Consider the following 18,110-nt stretch of genomic DNA (forward strand, 5'->3'; position numbering starts at 1 on the left):
AATAAAAAAATCTAATATCTGACATTCTAATATCTTATGCACAAAACTAGGACTTTACGGGAAATTTATGACTATTGGAGTCCTTTTCTTCTAATAAAAATAAACCATGAAGCAACAACTGTAAGACAATACTTTGCTTTAAAGAGGCTACAGGATCTTCAATGATTAATACAGGTTTTCCACTCTTGAAATAGGGACAAATAATAATGTATCAAGCAAAATTAATGTCCAGGTAGATATAATTTAGAAGGGAAAAAAATGCTCAAAAATAAAGAACAGTTCAACTAACTGATAAATCAGCTTAGCATTCTGGTTAGCCACTCTGCTCCTTTAAGCATTTTACAATGACAGGGACCAACCATCACTGCCCTGAAGAAAAGGTAAAATATTGTTCAAACACATATAAAGAGACTGAGCCAGGACCACTTCATCTATGGAAGGTCACCATCAATCTTGATTCACTGCTGCATGTCAGAAGCAGAGACAGAAGCTGAAAGTAAAGCTCTTTAACCTACTCCAAAGTAACTTTAAAGTAAGTAATGCTCAGTACAAAGACTTAAAACTTCCCTTCTCAGATTAAAATGATTGTTGTTTTAAAATAAATGAGATATAGGACAAAGAACTTCTATACAGACAACAATGAATGTAAGAGTACTACAGATTTATTCTTTATACCCAAGTATAGGTGGCCCTAGAAAAGCTTCACCTTTCCGGCTGCTCTCCCATTAACAGTAGCCAAGGAAACCCTACAGTTCTTTACCTATTTCCACTCTCCTCAATCCTCTCCCTGCCATTTTTAGCTTTCATTTGCTTTTTTAAGGTGCCCTAACAAAATATAGCCCTATGTGATTTCCATAGGTAACCCCCACCCTAAACAGATACCCCAAAACATAATTTTACTCACCTTTAACCGTCTCACCATCTCCTCTTTAGATATTTTATCTGAGATTTCCTTGACACCAGGAGGATAAGTAATTTTTCCATCATTGGTTCTTGTCTTTGAATGAGCCATGATGGAAATATTTTTACCCCTAAAACAAGAAAACAATTAGAAGCAAACAAAAAAATTGGTATAAACTAAATTAATAATAAACATGAAAGGTAGCCTGTCCTCCCAACCAAATAATTTATAACTACTTCCTAATTTATAGTATCTCACTTATCTAATTAATGAAAAACATTTTATTAAGCACTTCCCCAATTTTTTTTCAATTATATTTTCACTTCCATTTCTACTAATTGTAAGTCGGGTAATTTGCACTAACCATCCAACTACAAAAACTATAAATAATAGGGGAAAAAAGCCATCCAAAACAAGCTTATTTTTTAAAGCACCACAAATTACTTGTCCCAAATAAAAGAGAATACAGGAATCCAAAGAGGTAAAAGGGGTACTGGAGCATTATATCCATTGACACCCTGAGGGCATTTGCCAACCCTAACAAATCTAGAATTCAGTTTGGTCATCTTATGAGGCAACGGGGACAGAGGTAAATCTTAACCTGTCAAGATAGAATATCAGAGACCTTCCTGATATCAATGCACAATACTACCCCAACTCCAGAAAGATAACACCCACAAAGATAAGCCAGAAATCAATATGTGCCCATGCCCCCATCAACAGCCACTGGGAAGAGCAGAGCAAGCTGCCTTGGTACTAAGCAGAGCAACGTAATAACAAATGCAGCTAACTGATTTTCGACATGGGCCTGCACATTTGCTATGGTTCTCATTATCTAAGTTGTCCAGAGAACCTCAACACACGAACACAGTGACCCCTGACTGGTAGTACTACCAAGAACCAAATGTAAGTAAAATTCTACACCTCAGAGAATCCCCACCATGAGGTTTCTAGGACAATGAGCATTATCAAGTCAAAAATAATCAAGCACCTAAGGAAACATGACATTATGTGCAAGAATCAGCAGAAATACCAGGCACCAAGACAGAACACACAAAGACTTCATATATTACAATTCTCAAGCAGATTACAAAACTACTTTATTTATTTATTTTAAAGAAATCAAAGTCTAAAATAACTCAAGGAATAAATAATTATAGAAAGCAAACCAGAACAGAAAGTCAAACTTCTAAAACAAAAAATGCAAAAACTAAAATTAAAAACTCAATGGACAAGTTTATTAGCAGATTAGAAAAAGCTATTAAAATTAGCAAACTGGAAGAGAAATCAAAAGAATATAAAGAACAAGAAAGGACAGAAAGTTTAACTTACGATTCATGGAAGTACCAAAAGATAAATGAAGGTAGAGCCCCTATCTGAGTAGAACAGCATAAAATATCAATCCATAAATTCAAGAAGCCAAACAAAATTAAACTCAAAATAATAAGAATTGTAGAAGACAAATAAAACCTTAAAGCAACCATATTACTTTGAAAGGAACAGTTTAAACTTGTATGTCAGCACAAGATAAGCCAGAAAACAACAAAATGTCATCCTCAATGTGAGAAAAGAATATAATTGCAAAGCTAAAGTTTACATCCAAGGAATTAATTTTCAAGAATAGGATGAAAATAACAAATTAGCCAAACAAAAATTGGAAGCTATAAGTAAATATAGCACTTACAACATTGCTTAGCACATACTATGCACTTTACACTATACATATTTGACATATATAATCAGGTTAAAAAACAAGATTTTAAAAATTTCAATATAAAGAGTTTATAAAAAACATTTAAAAATATATCGATATGAGATGCTGAAAGTAAAAGAAGGAGATAATATACCATGCAGACACTAAACACCAATTACAAAATGGGCAAAAGACATGAACAGACATTTGAAGAGGGAATTCAAATGGCAAATAAGCATATGAAAAAGATGTTCAACACCATTAATCACTGGAAAATGCAAATTAAAACCACAATGAGATACCATTATATACTATTAAATGGCTAAAATAGGAAATAGCAGTAACATCAAATATAGCAAGCAAGATGTGAAGAAACTGAATCTAGACACTGCTGGTGGAAATGTAAAATAGTACAACCAATAGTTGAAAATAATCTGGCAGTTTCTCATAAAACTGAACATGCACTTACCAAACAGCAACTGCACTCTTTGGAATTTTTCCCACGAAATGAAAGCCAGTGTTTATGCAAATCTGTACAGGAATATTTGTAAAAGCCTTATTCATATACCCCAAAACCGGAAGCAACTCAAAGCCCTTCAATGAATGAATGGTTAAACAAACTCTGATAAATCCATACAATGAAATACTACACAGCAATAATAAGAACTTACTGAAACATGCAATAACTTAACTGTCCTTATGCTTATTGGAAGAGCCAATCTCAAAAGGATACAGGCTACATGGTTTCATTAATCTAATATTCTCAAAATGATAAAACTACAGACATGGAGAACAAATTAGTGGCTGCTGGGGTACACAAATGAGACTAAGAGGTAAGCATCATGGAATTCCTTTATAATTCCATATCTTGACTGCTACAGTAATGACATGAATCTATATACAGGAACAAACTATACAGAACTACACAGAGACAGAAAGAGAAAGAGAAAAAATATTATGCAAAAACTTAAGAAAACTGAATAAAATCAGTTATCTAATTAACAATATTATATCAGTGTCAATTTCCTTATTTGATATTATACACTTCAGTTACATAATATGTCACCACTGGCAGAAGATGCGGAAAGGTTACAGAATTCTGTGTACTACTTTTTAACTTTACACCTATAGCAAACTAAAAAGGTTTAAAAGCAAACCAATCAGGGCGCCTGGGTGGCTCAGTGGGTTAAGCCACTGCCTTCAGCTCAGGTCATGATCTCAGGGTCCTGGGATCGAGTCCTGCATCGGGCTCTCTGCTCAGCAGGGAACCTGCTTCCTCCTCTCTCTCTCTCTCTCTCTCTGCCTGCCTCTCTGCCTATTTGTGATCTCTCTCTGTCAAATAAATAAAAAAAATCTTTACAATAAAAATAAATAAATAAATGCAAGCCAATCAACTGTATTCATATGGATAGCAAATAAAAAGTTTAAAAATGCAATTTACATAGAAAAGCATAAACTATCTACAAGTGAATCTAACAAAAGATGTGCTTTTACAGAGAAAAATCATTGACAGAAATTAAAGAAAACCTAAATAAATGAAGAGATATTATAGACTGGATTGGAAGTTTCAAATACCATAAGGACAGCAAATCTTCCCAGTGTTTACATAGTCAATATAATCCCAATCAAGCCCAAGTTTTGATTTTGAAAAAATTTTTTAAAAATTTATATGTAAATGCAAAAGGCCAAAAATAGCAAGCTACTTGAAGAAAAACACTATAAATGAATTTGTTCTCAAATATTAAAACCCACTATAAAGCTAAAGTAATCTACTTAGATGACATGGTACTTACTGGTGCACGGGGGAAAAAAGGATCAATGGGAAATACTAGCTTACAAACAGACCCTTCATGTTTTATACATGAAATTTAATATATGAAAAACAACAGCAGGGCATATCAGTAAGAAAAAAATCAGAGAGAACAAAACGAAAAGTTCCAAATACTGCCTAACATTTCAATAGTATTAAGTCTTCCAATCCATGAACACTGGATTATCTTTCCATTTATGTCTTATTTCTTTCACCAACATATTACAGTTTTCAGTATACAACTTTGACTTCCTTGGTAAAGTTTACTGTAAAGTAACTTTTTTCTTTTTGATACTATTGTGAAGGAATTCTTTTGTTAATCTCCTTTTCAAAGAGTTCATTGGTAGTATCTCAAAAGGTTACTGATTTTTGCATGTTGATTTTGTATCCTGCAACTTAACAGAATTTATTAGTTCTAAAAGTTTTTTTGTAGGGTCTTTAAGAGTTTTCTACATATAAGATCATGTCATCTGTGAACAGGGGAATTTATTTCTTTTCCAATTTGGATTCCTTTTATTTCTTGCCTTTAATGCCTAAATGCTGGGTAGGACTTCTAGTACCATGCTGAATAGAAGTGGCAAGAGTGGGCATCCTTGTCTTGTTCTTGACTTTAGAAGAAAACTTCCTATTTTCACAACTGAGAATTGCAAATCAAGAACAGGTTATCACTTCACTCCTGCTGGGTGGCCATTATCAAAGCTAACAAGTGTTGACAAAGAGGTGAAGAACAAAGAATTCTTGTACACTGTTGGTGCAAATGTAAAATGATACACCCACTATGAAAAGCAGTACGAAGTTTCCTCAAAAAATTAAATATAGAACTACCAGACAATCCAGCAACCCTGATCCTGGGTATATATACCTCCCAAAAAAAGGAAATCAGTAAGTCCAAGAAGTATGTGCACACCCATTTTCACTGCAGTATTATTCGCAAAAGCCAAAATACAGAAAGAACCCAAATGCTCATCAATAGATGAATGGATGAAGAAAAAGAGGTTTATACATACAACAGAACATTACTCAGGCTCAAAAAGAAGAAACTCCTACCATTTGCAACAATATGAATGGAAATGAAAGACATGCTGAGTGAAATAAGTCAATCACATAAGGGCAAATACTGCATGATCCCATTTATAGGAGATAACTAAAATAGTCAAACTTAGAAGACAAAGAAAACAGAATAGTGGTTGCCAGGAGATGAGAGGAGAAAATGGAGAGTTGTTATTCAATGGGTGTAAAGTTAGAGTTTTACAATATGATTAAATTCTGAGATGTTCTATACAACATAGCATCTATAGTTAATACAGCGTTGTACACTTAAGAATTTGTTAAGAGGGTCGATTTCACATTGTGTGTTCTTACAAAGACAAAAAAGCAAAAACACAAGGAAACTTCTGGAAGTGACTGTGTTTACAGCAAGTGACAGCTATGTGGTAATGGTATCATAGGTTTTGCATACCATATGTATGCAGTTTTTCTTTCTGTATCAGTTCAGTTCAATAAACCCATTTTTTAAAAATTTTATCTATTTCACACGGAGAGAGAGAGCATGTCGGAAGGGCAGAGGGAGAGGGAGAAGCAGGCTCCCTGCCAAGCAGGGAGCCCAATGTGGGGCTCCATCCCAGGACCCTGGGATCATAACCTGAGCCAAAGGCAGAAGCTTAATCAACTGAGCCACCCAGACACCCCAATACTCAGGAAATTTGCCTAAAAATCACTGAATTGTACACTTGAAATAGGTAAAAAGTGTTAATTTTATGCTATATAAATCTTAGCTCAAAAAGTTTTTGAAAGTTGAAATTTTTTCAAGTTCTGAGACGCTTTAATACTCCCCCTCCAAAAAATGACATCAACCTATATATCACAGCTTACACAAAAGGAATTCCAGGTAGATTCATGGCCTAATATAAAAGCAAAATATAAGCTGGAAATGGCAGCGGGACTGGTATGGATGGTTTCCACTTACAACAGCCCCTCTAAATTCACCCATCTTGGTGTCACAGCCCTCAGAATAACATTACAAAAGGAAAGATATTTTGCCTCTGCCACTGTGATCTGTAATAGAGCTAGACTGGTTGGTTTCCTATTTCCCAGGATTTTGCTCTTTAGTTAAAAGGGCTGTCAATCCCCAAGCACTTTCAACTGCAGGATCTTCAGGTTCTGATGACTCTCATGTGGCCCTTGCACCTCCAGATATATGCTCTCTAACAGTATGGCCTGATAAAGCTCTAGGACCATTTCAACCTCAGAATCAGAGATTCCAGCTTCCTGGGAACATAGGTTTTGATTGTCATCTCAATGGGAGATCACAGAAGAAAATCATCACAGAAGAAAAGCCAGGTTCGCAAAACTTTACCTAATGTTCTAGCAAAATCTTTATCAAGTGAGACACGAGTTTGTGATGGCACAGTATGTGAATGAATTTCACAGTAATAATGCACCTGAACAAGAAATCAGCAGTGCAGAAACTTACTTTGAAAATGCCAAAATAGAGTGTGCAATCCAGACATGTCCAGAATTGCTGCAAAGAGATTTTGAGTCACTGTTTCCAGAAGGAGCTACCAACAAACTAATGATTCTGACTATAACACAGAAAACTAAGAATGATAAGACTTTTTGGAGCAAAGAGGCAGAAAATGAAAGAGAAATGCTTTTAGAAAAGTTCATTAATGGTGCTAAGAAAATTTGCTATGCTCTTCGAGCTGAAAGGTATTGTACTGACTTAACTGACCCATCATCTGGTTAGTATATTTTGGAACACAGACCAACAACATTCTTTTTGAGACAGATGAACACTATTGACATTTAGGATTCTCTGTGGATGATCTTGGCTGCTGTAAAGTGATTCATCATAGGCTCTGGGGTACCCATGTGGTTGTAGGAAGTATCTTCACTAATGCAACACTAGACAGCCATTTTATGAAGAAATTAGGTGGAAACTAACAGTAATGTCAATTTATTTATACTATTTGTATCTACCATTTGGGTTGATCTATAAACACTGCGAAAAGCTTCAGTTTCTAAAATTTACTTATTTCTAGGTATTTATTTAGACATTTATGGGTTTACAACATTGGTAAGTGGCATGTGATTTTTACATCTCAAATGTTTATTCATACTATCACTGAATACATGTTGATCACATCCATATTGTATAGAATGTGATAATTAACAAGTAACCAGGACATGATCTCATACTGCTGTATCTTCCCTTTACTGGAAAAAACCTCAGTTTTATTTCTCTCTAAAAATAAAACACACATTTGGGGGGGGTGGGGCAAAATACAAAAACTTTTAGATTATGATATGGGAGAACAATTACATGAACTCAGATTAGGAAAAGCAAGAACCAAGGTCATAGCTATGTTCCCTCGGCCAAAGAAGATATTTAGCAAAGGTCCAGAACAAATCATTTCAGGGGAAGGTAAATAAATGTGATAGGATTCCCAGTTTTCCACAGAACCTGGAAGTCAAGAGAGTCTCTGCCTTGCCTTGACAGAAATAAAAGCTGATGCTGACCATTCCTAACAAGAGATACACAATTATGACCACAGACTGCAAATAAAAAAGGTAGACATGGTGCCTCTGTAAAATAAACTCATCCACATAGTCAAAAAATTTGTCACAGTCAAAAATTTGTCAAGTCCTTATTACTTGCATGACTCTTTAGCAGTGACTATAAAGCAAAATGAATAAGACGGATCTCAAAAATCTATTCCAAAAAATCCCCCTAAATAATTAAATCACAGTAAATTCTAAAATTATCCTAACAGAAATAACAATCTTAGAAAATACAAGATTGAAAGAAAGCCCACTTCTCTAAGTAAATGGAAATGAAGCTGGTAATAATATACAGAACAAAAAAAGGACAGAAAAAAAAAACCAGTTCAAATGTGTTACTAATCTAGAGAAGAAAGTTCAAAATTTTTACTTGGGATCTAGAAGTGTGACTGAAGAAAAAGGTGGGAGGAAGTAAAGGGAGCTAAGGAGGAAAAGATAAGAGCCAACAAAGGGGCAGGTCTACTCAGTATGCACTTCAGTTTTATAAATAACAGTATTAGAAGCACATCTGAAATACTTCTGTGAATATATAGAAGACGTTTCTTCATAATAAGACATGTCTACCAAGCAAACTCTACGTACCTTAAAGTCTCAAGTCTGTAAGTCTATGTTTAAGCTTTCCCTGACATCTCCAAGCAGAGCAAGGCTCCACCCCCTACAGCTAAAAAACTGAATACATCATAACTAGCATTTATCATATTTAGTGAACTTAGTCTATGTCTATTTCTCTTACTAAGCTATCAGCTCTGTAAGCCAAGGACTGTATACCATTTTTATGCTAGTATCTATTACAGAGCCACATACAAAGTAGGTACTCTGGAAATCCTTCCTGAGGGAATGACCAGAACTATTCTAAGAAATGGTGGTTTGACAGGGAATACAACCCCGAGAGAGGCAAAATCAAATACAGTAAAACCAGTTAGGAAACCACTACAAAATTGCAGGAAAGGAGGAGGAGCTGACTATAGGAAGTCATGGGAAAACAAGAAAATAGATTCAAAGACTTATGAATGATTTTTAAAAAGAAGTAGAAAAAAAATAATAGAGAAGTAGAAGATGATTACAAGATTCAAAGCCTTTGTTCCTTAAAGTCAATTACAAGTAAATATTTAAGTACCTAAGTAAATGAGAATTTACTTGGGCAATATACCATGCTAAACACTAGAAATGTAATAACAAGCAAAATATATGCTCATCATAATGGAGATAGGGAAAAACCAGAGAAAGATCAAGTCTCAGGGAAAAAATTTAGTCTACAAGGCAACTAAAAATGTAGATCTGAAATTTTAGAGAACATAAAGGGCAGAAAATATATTAGGACCATGCATAGCTCATGTTTTATGAATTTACAAGATCAATTAAGAAAATGTATAGGATTAGCTAAGATATCAAGACTTAACCTTGAGGAAGTATCTATATTGATATGGGGAGGGGACAGAAGAAAAAGAGAATGTTGTTAGAAAAGGTAAAAAAGCAAAAAATAATTTTTTAAGCCTAGGAAAAAAAGTTTGAAGATGAAGGGGTGGCATACAGTGCTCATTATTTCAGAAATACATATAAAATGACCAAATACTGCCTTGGACCTAACAAGGTGATCTTTAAGAAAGAAGTTTCCAGAGAATAATAGGAATAAACACCAAACTGCAAAGAAAGAGAAAAAAAAGGAGTAAAGAAGAAAGAGGGAGAGGGACCAATACTGGGGAAGAAGAGAAGGGTACAGGAAATAAACAGGATCTTCAATTGTTATCAGAAATAAAAAATAAGAGATAGTGATATATAGCTGCTCCTCTTAGGTTTAACAGACTGTCAAAGAAGTTATCTGACAACTTATTTCATCTCTATGGGATTACAATTATTTACATTGAAAATGAGAAAATAGTAACTGTACTTAAAAAATAATTTATATAAAATGACCAGTGTCAGAATACATTTTATATACTATATACACTACGGAACTAAGAAAGGACTAATTCCTTTCTCCACCTAAAATGTACACACTTCTTTTTTTTAAGATCTTATTTATTTATTTGAGAGAGAGAATGAGCATAAGAGGGGGGAGAGCACAAGGGAGGAGCGACTCCCTGCTAAGCAGGGAGCCTGCCGAAGGACTCATCCCAGGACCCCGAGATCACGACCTAAGCAAAAGGCAGTCACTTAACCAACTGAGCCACCAGGCACCCAAAATGTACACACTTTTAATTTCACCAATTTATAGCAAAACCATGATAATCCAGAATTTCCCTCCTTTCAAAGGGTAATGTGAAACAAATACTTTCAGAAAAGTTTTTACTTTTATTATATGCAACATTTGTTATATTTACATTTTATGTCCAGTAAGAACAATTAAGTAAAACACAAGAAAATATTCTAATACTAAACAGCTTGTATACTCTTGGAATAAGTTCAAATAAAATGATCATTAATTAAAACATATCAGTATTTTTAAAAATCATACTGACAGTTCTAGGAACAACAACAAAAAAAGTCAATGGTATCATCATTCTTCATTCTGATATTATCAGATGTAAATAAATGTTAAGATGAAATAAGACTGAAGCAAAAATATCAAGTTCCTTTCAGTGAATGCAAATGAAGAGTAAGGGTAAGAGTAATAGGAATAATCATTCTTAATTGAACTGAAAAGAGATAAAGACAGACATCTGCCATTTTTATGATGAATGTGCTTAAAAATCCAGTATGTGACAAGTTCAGGGTCACAAATCAAATCCATACATGGCCATGTTTATTAAGATCTAATTTTCTTCCTGGGACTTTACCATGTAAAGGTGGAATTAGAAAGAAAATATGATTTGTAAAGAGTATGGTAATTGCAGAAGGTAGTCTTCCCAAAATCGGTACCTCTTACAACCAGCAGATGGTGCCCTCCATAAAGACAACTCTTCCAGTCCATAGTCCTTACAGAGTATAAGAAGTTAGGCTTATTCTTAGGTCAGGGACAATTAAAAAGCTATTGTGAGTATTTTCTAAGAGAATAAAAGACAAATAAATTATGTCAATTTTCCCTAAATATAGAACCTTAAGGCCACGTTTACATATTTTCCAACTATTCAAACAAAAAGCTACTTTTTTCCATATACAATGTTACCACTAAGCCACCATGCAACTTGAATTAATCTTTTTTTAAATTCAAATTAAGTCTATTTAATAATTATCCCTTTGAGTTCTGGTAAAACAAAGTAATTTTAAATGGTTTAGGAAGTCCTTTCAGAAAATAACTCCTTCCGTTCATATATTTGGCAATGTTTATTTACAAAAGGTTAAATGTATTTCTTGCCTACATTCTTTTTAAGGACCATCACTCTTACAGAAGGAAATAAAGTTAAACTTAACTGGTTCAAACAGAAAAAAGAGCCCAGTCCCTAAAACATCTCAAGTAGTACCTGTATCTAACAGTATAGAAGGTATAGTTAAATCTCTTTAAAACGTATTTTTATGGGGCACCTGGGTGGCTCAGTGGGTTAAAGCCTCTGCCTTCGGCTCAGGTCATGATCCCAGGGTCCTGGGATTGAGCCCCACATCAGGCTCTGTGCTCAGCAGGGAGCCTGCTTCCTCCACACTCTCTGCCCGCTTCTCTGTGATCTCCGTCTGTCAAATAAATAAATAAAATCTTTCAAAATAAATAAAATAGTATTTTTATATTAATAATGATAGTATCTCTCATTTACTGAATGACTGGTATTTCTCTAGTTAGTCATCAGCTCAATGTCCTATTCAGTGGGAGAATAAAATTACGTATTCTTCTATGCACATCAAACCTCATCAACAAATTCTTAGACAACCCCCCTGCCCCAAAATAACTTGCCTCCATTTCATAGAAGCTCTAACAAAGAGGAACTTCCCTCAGTCTCCCATCACTAATCTATTGGCTCACCTACTGCATTCATACCCATTCTCCCTTCCTTCCTGTTATTAGAAAGTATGTTAACCTTATATCAAAAACAAATCCCTTCACAGGTACACAAAACCCCATCCTCTATAGGTTTATCGAAGACTGACTTCACTAATAGTCTCCTCTTTCCTCTGCATAAGCACCCTCAGTGTTTACTAGATGCCTTCTCTCACAATACATTCTGTTCTTGAGAGGAAGGAATACTATAGCTACCTGCTTAGACTACAAATACCCCTCCAGCTACTACCATCTTCTCTCTTAAATTACCTTCACAGCCAAAAGTATATTTGCAAAAAGTATATTTTCTACCTTCACATCTTCAGTTCCCAACTACGTTTCATACTAACAATTTCCAACACCTACCATCACCAGCAATAATGCTTTTGCTGTAATCATTGTAGTGGACTTCAAAAACAGCAACAGATGATTCCCTTCTCTGCATCTACACTCCTGCAACGTGGCTCTGTTGCTCCTCCAATCAAGGAGAGTGTTCTTCCAGTCCTTGAATCTGAAATGATCTTAAACTTGATCCAGTGGGATCTTTGGCAAGCTCTGCCTTTCTGCCTTTGAGGTTACTGACTTGCTCTTGGAACTCTACTTAAAGTGCATAAGCCCAGAAGTTATCCCACTGGAAAATGAGAGGTCCCAGTTATTCTAGTCATGAGCATCAGGAACAAGCCAGCCCCACCCAAACTAGCAGGTGACCACAGACGTATACCTGCAGATGCATGAGGAAGCCCAGGTGGGAGATCACTAAGGCTGACTCAGATGAGTAGAACCGCCCAGCTACCGCCCAGCTAAGCCAAACTCAACTGCCAACCTACAGAATCAGGAGCCAAATAAATGGTGGTTGTTTTAAGGTGCTATTTTTAGGGTGATTGATTAAGCAGTGAAAGCTAACTAAAAGTCATCACTGACTTGTCGAATCAAATGAACACTTTTCTAATCCTTACTTAATTTCTCAGCAGTATGAAATAGTTGATCAAAACTTCCTTCTTGATCATTCTTCTCCTTCAGTTTCTACTCCATTTTACCTCTTCCTTACTGATCACTCTTGTCTTTGTTGTTTCATTTTCTACACAGGCTCTAAATATTAGTAATTCATTAGAACTCAATTCCAACCCCTTTACTGATGTTTTCTAAAGGAGGCTCCATGCCATAGTTTGGCTATTGTGGACATTGCTGCTATAAACATTTGGTTGGTGTCTGGCCTGTTTTTTTTTTTTTTTTTTTTTTTTTTGGAGTCCAAAGCAGGGCTTGAACTCACACCCTGACATCAAGACCTGAGCTGAGATAAAGAATCAAATGCTTAACCTACTGAGCCATCCAGGCACCTCTATCCACTTTTTAACCTATATTTTTTTTCTCCAGACTTTTGCCCTAAGCTTTTTAAAACCTACTCTAAAGACTTCAAAATAAAACATACCCTACACTAATTGATCTCTTATGAATGCTGGTCTACATATACAACTAGTTAACATTTCCACTTGGTTTATTCACAAACGTATGTTGAACTTAAAATTCCCCTAAACAAACTATCTCCCACTTCTTCCCCCTCCAAAATAACCTTCCTTCTTCCATATTCTCTCTGTATATGCTGCCTTAGAGTACCCAACTTGTTCCTCCCAGAAAACTGGGAGAGTGGCCCTTTCAACATTTAAAAACAACCAAGTCCTGTAAATGCTACCTGCTAAATATAAATGAAATACACCTTCATTTGCCCATCATTTCACCACAACTGAATCTAAGCCACTTTCAATTCATTCTTCAAACAGCAGCTAGGATGATCACAGTACATTAATGACCTAATGTACCAAGGTACACTAATCTCTTCATATCACTGCCTTACTTAAAATTCTTAAATAGGTTCCCAATGGCCTTTGAATAAGTTCTAAACATACTACTCTGACCACTTTAATCACTATACTCCTGTCACAACTCTATTTCTTAAAGGGACCTAGCCAAGATCCTTCTTTCTCAGTGTGTACTACTCTTTCTGCTTCAAAAACTTTTTCCTCCTGTCATTCCTTCTCTGATTTTTCAAGTCTCATATGTCAATCCTGTACACTTTCCTGAGTCTGCCCAAACTAAATTAAATCTCTATTACATGCTTTCAACACCACCCCTGTACTTTACCTTCAAAGAATTTATAAAAATAATATGTGTTTATCCTCTAATGTCTGTAACCCCTTCTGAACTTTTATGAACTATATGGGAACAAGAATCCAATTTTGTTCACTGTATACCTAAATGCATAATATGGGCAAAAAAACAAGTGCTCAAATATTCTTAATTATAAGATGAACTACCTAATAATGCCCATTTTATAAATGAAGAAACTGAGGATCAAAGAGATTAACTATGCTGAAGTTATCCAACAACTATACTGAAACTAATCTATACCTGATTCCCAAACCCTCACCTGATGGTTCCCAATTTTGGGAGCTCAGCTGAATCTCCTAATACTCGGGCCCAAAGGCCTGCACTTAAAAAAGGTTACATGAGGATCTTAATGGCCAAAAAGTTAACCCAAATATCTACTAATTGATGAATGGATAAACAAAATGTGGTATATCCATATAATGTAAAACTAATTAGAAATAAAAAGGAACAAAGTACTGATATATGATACAACACTGATGAACCTCAAAAACATTCTCCAAATAAGAAAAGCCAGACACTGGGGGTGCCTGGGTGGCTCAGTGGGTTAAAGCCTCTGCCTTCAGCTCAGGTCATGATCCCACGGTCCTGGGATAGAGCCTGTATCACATCAGGCTCTCTGCTCAGCAGGGAGTCTGCTTCCCCCTCTCTCTCTGCCTCTCTGCCTACTTGTGATCTCTGTCAAATAAATAAATAAAATCTTAAAAAAAAAAAAAAAAAAAAAAAGGCCAGACACCAACCAAATGTTTATAGCAGCAATGTCCACAATAGCCAAACTATGGAAAGAACCCAGATGTCCTTCAACAGATGAATGGATAAAGAAGATGTGGTATATATATACAATGGAATACCATGCAGCCATCAAAAGAAATGAAATCTTGTCATTTGTGACAACGTGGATGGAACTAGAGAGTATTATGCTTAGCAAAATAAGTCAATCAGAGAAAGACAATTATCATATGATCTCCCTGATATGAGGAAGTTGAGAGGCATCATGAGGGGTTTGGGGGGTAGGAAAAGAATAAATGAAACAAGATGGGATCGGGAGGGAGACAAACCATAAGAGACTCTTAATCTCACAAAAGAAACTGAGGGTTGCTGGGGGGAGGGGGATAGGGAGAAGGTGGTGGGGGTTAAGTACATTGGGGAAGGTATGTCCTATCAAGTGTGTAAACCTGGTGATTCACAGACCTGTACCCCTGGGGCTAATAATACATTATATGTTAATAATAAAAAATTAAATTTAAAAAATGTATAAATAAATAAATAAGCCAAACACAAAAAACTACATATTGCACAGATTACATTCACCATGAAACATCCATAAAAATCAAATAGATGAGTTGTCATTTGGGATTGGGGTTGAGAAAGTTGTCACCATAAATGGACGCCGCAATCTTTGGAGAACAATGGTTATATACGCTAACCTTACTAAAATTCATTGACTTATACACGTAAAACAAGTGTTTTAAAGAGAACAATCCATTCTGTCAGATGTTAGAGAAGGTTGTCAACAGCATATCACAGAGTTGCAATTTAAGCTGTGGAAGACAGTAAAATGGCTACATGTGGATTCTAGGATTCAAGGTACTGTAAAGCAGAGTGAGCAATGAAAAAAGCACAGAAATATGCTAGGTCTGAAAAACCAAACAAACAAGTAAGTACAGGTATCTGTTTTATGTGCCTTTCCAAAAAAATCTCACATTCTGAAAAATCACACTTTTCAAAAAAATGGGTAAAACAGAACATTAACAAAACAACAGCAATCAAATAATGTACAAGCATAGTCTCCACAGGCATTTATTCCCAGTGCCATAAGCAAACTTATTAGAGTTCAGGTTTTCTGAAGATGTAGGCCCATGAAGGTAATACTCTACTACTAACAGAAAAAAATTCAGCAAAATTAAAAACAGCCTTCAATTTTTTGTTAAACGTGGGGAAAACAGCCTCACAGATATTTCATCTGCAACTGAAGCTGAACTAAACAGGTAAACAGATTTAGGGATTCTTGACACTATTAAATATTCCGCTTATAAAAAAGGCAGTTTTGAGTCAGGATTTTCAGCCTTTTTTTTTTCTTTGCATCTACAGATCACTTTAGATGTTCACTTTATTTTTAAAGATTTTATTTATTCATTTATGCGACAGAGAGAGAGAGATCACAAGCAGGCAGAGAGGAAAGCAGAGAGAGGAACAAACAGGCTCCCTGCTGAGCAGAGAGCCTCCCAGGGGGCTCAATCTCAGGACCCTGAGATCATGACCTGAGCTGAAGGCAGAGGCTCAACCCACTGAGCCACCCAGGCACCCCTGGATGACCACTTTAAAATGTTATAGAACACATTTTTCTTCATAACACAATAAATCTAAACAATCTTTTTTGCCAAACACCTAGATCCAATATAACGTCAAATATAATATATGGTCCCACATTTTAAGGTTTTTTAAACTTCTACTGAGATATAATTGACACATAACATTATATTAGTTTAGGGGTATAATATAATGATTCAGTATATTTATATATTGTGAAATGATCACCAAAATAAGTCTAGTTAACAAGTTACAAATTTTCTTTTCTTGTGAAGAGAACTTTAATATTTTTAAGTTTAGAATACTGTAACTACAAAACCTCTACCTAAGGTGATGTTGTTAATTAAATGTTGGTCACTATAAGTACTATATTACTTTTAATTAGGTAGAATTAATAATTGTACTTTATTTTGCATACAGTATGGTACAGTCCTTAGATATCAATACAGATAGTACATTTATATCCATTTTACTGTAGTCTTAAAGAAGTATAATATTATACAAGATGTACTAGATTTTTAATTTAAAATATAGGTCTCAAAAAAATAAAAGTACAGATCTCTCCGAGTTTGCACTATTTAAGATAATTACACCATGCACCTTATAACTAAACACAGCAGCCCTCTGTAAACAATTTTCTTCTCAATTCCCTGAGTGAGGAAAGCTAAGGTTAGGGGAAGTAACAGAGATCCCAGTGAGATAAATAACCATGTCTGATATGGTCTAAGAAAGGGTCAGGGTATTTTCCAATCATTGGGTAGAACTTTCTTACTGCTGTCTTAACCTTTTTTCTCGCACTAAAGCATAGTTCTCTCCTGTTTTCCATTATACTAACTGCCCTTACCACAACACTTTTTTAGAAATTTAAGTTATGTGTCTTGTAGATGGAAATACAATTACTACACTGGGAGGAAAATGATTGGAAGATAAATCTGGATTTATCATCAAAAAGTTTAACTTGATAAATATCTCAGTATATCATCAAAAAGTTTAACTTGATAAAATTCTCAGTAAATTTCTTTACAATAGGAAAAAATACCAAAACCAAAATAGCACATAAATATTTGAAGATACTCCTTAATATAAAAATTTTGAAGGTGTTCACAAGTACTTTAATCTAGTCTCATTAATGTTACTTTTTTCAGTTATTCTCAACTGCACTATGTCCAATAATTTCTTTACCTGTTAGGAATACTTTGCACCTGCATCACCCTGACTAGAAAACTGCTGCTCATTCCATGAGAGAATTAGGAAGAACTTTTTTTTATGTTTTTAACAGATAATTGCCAATATCTACCTTATATTCTTCCTGTCCAAAATCAACCCAATTTTGTTCTTTGGCACTGCTGCCCAAACATGAATGCCTGTTTTCGTTTTCTTTAACAGATTTATTGGGATATAATTCATATACCAAACAATTCACTCTTAAAGTATATGAGTCAACAGCTTTTGGTATACATTAATTTTTTTATTGTAGTAAGATATATGTAAAATGAAATTTGCCATTTTTAATGTACAACTCGGTGGCACTGTTTATATTCACAAACTTGTACAACCATCACCACTATCTATTTCTGAAACTTTTCATCACACCAAACAGAAACACTATAACCATTAAGAAATAACCCCCATTCTCTACTCTCCCTGGCCCCTGATAATCTCTAATCTACTTTCTGTCTCTATCAATTTGCCTGTTCTAAGTATCTCATATAAATGTAATCATACAATATTTGTCCCTTTATGTCTGGCTTATTTCACTAAAATT

At 35.0% G+C, this 18,110-nt stretch overlaps 1 protein-coding gene and 1 pseudogene across 7 annotated transcripts in view; one reads left to right on the forward strand and one right to left on the reverse strand.

Moving 5' to 3' along the window:
* Positions 1–18,110, reverse strand: part of PDS5B (PDS5 cohesin associated factor B) — a 204,956-nt gene that overhangs the window by 124,548 nt on the left and 62,298 nt on the right. For 3 of the 7 annotated variants that reach the window (XM_059144772.1, XM_059144773.1, XM_059144769.1), the window contains exons 1-2: positions 3,064–3,083; positions 905–1,031 (exon numbers count right to left, since the gene is read on the reverse strand). In XM_059144772.1, the coding sequence (XP_059000755.1) occupies positions 905–1,012 (108 nt within the window). In that variant the 5' untranslated portion in view covers positions 1,013–1,031; positions 3,064–3,083. Of the gene's footprint in view, positions 1–904; positions 1,032–3,063; positions 3,085–11,427; positions 11,572–18,110 lie in introns of those variants that run through there. The other 4 variants (XM_059144770.1, XM_059144768.1, XM_059144775.1 and 1 more) reach the window with 3 other exon arrangements.
* Positions 6,335–7,418, forward strand: LOC131813630 (methylmalonic aciduria and homocystinuria type D homolog, mitochondrial-like; annotated as a pseudogene).

The sequence above is a fragment of the Mustela lutreola genome, chromosome 13 (assembly GCF_030435805.1).
Source record: "Mustela lutreola isolate mMusLut2 chromosome 13, mMusLut2.pri, whole genome shotgun sequence".
NCBI lineage: Eukaryota > Metazoa > Chordata > Mammalia > Carnivora > Mustelidae > Mustela > Mustela lutreola.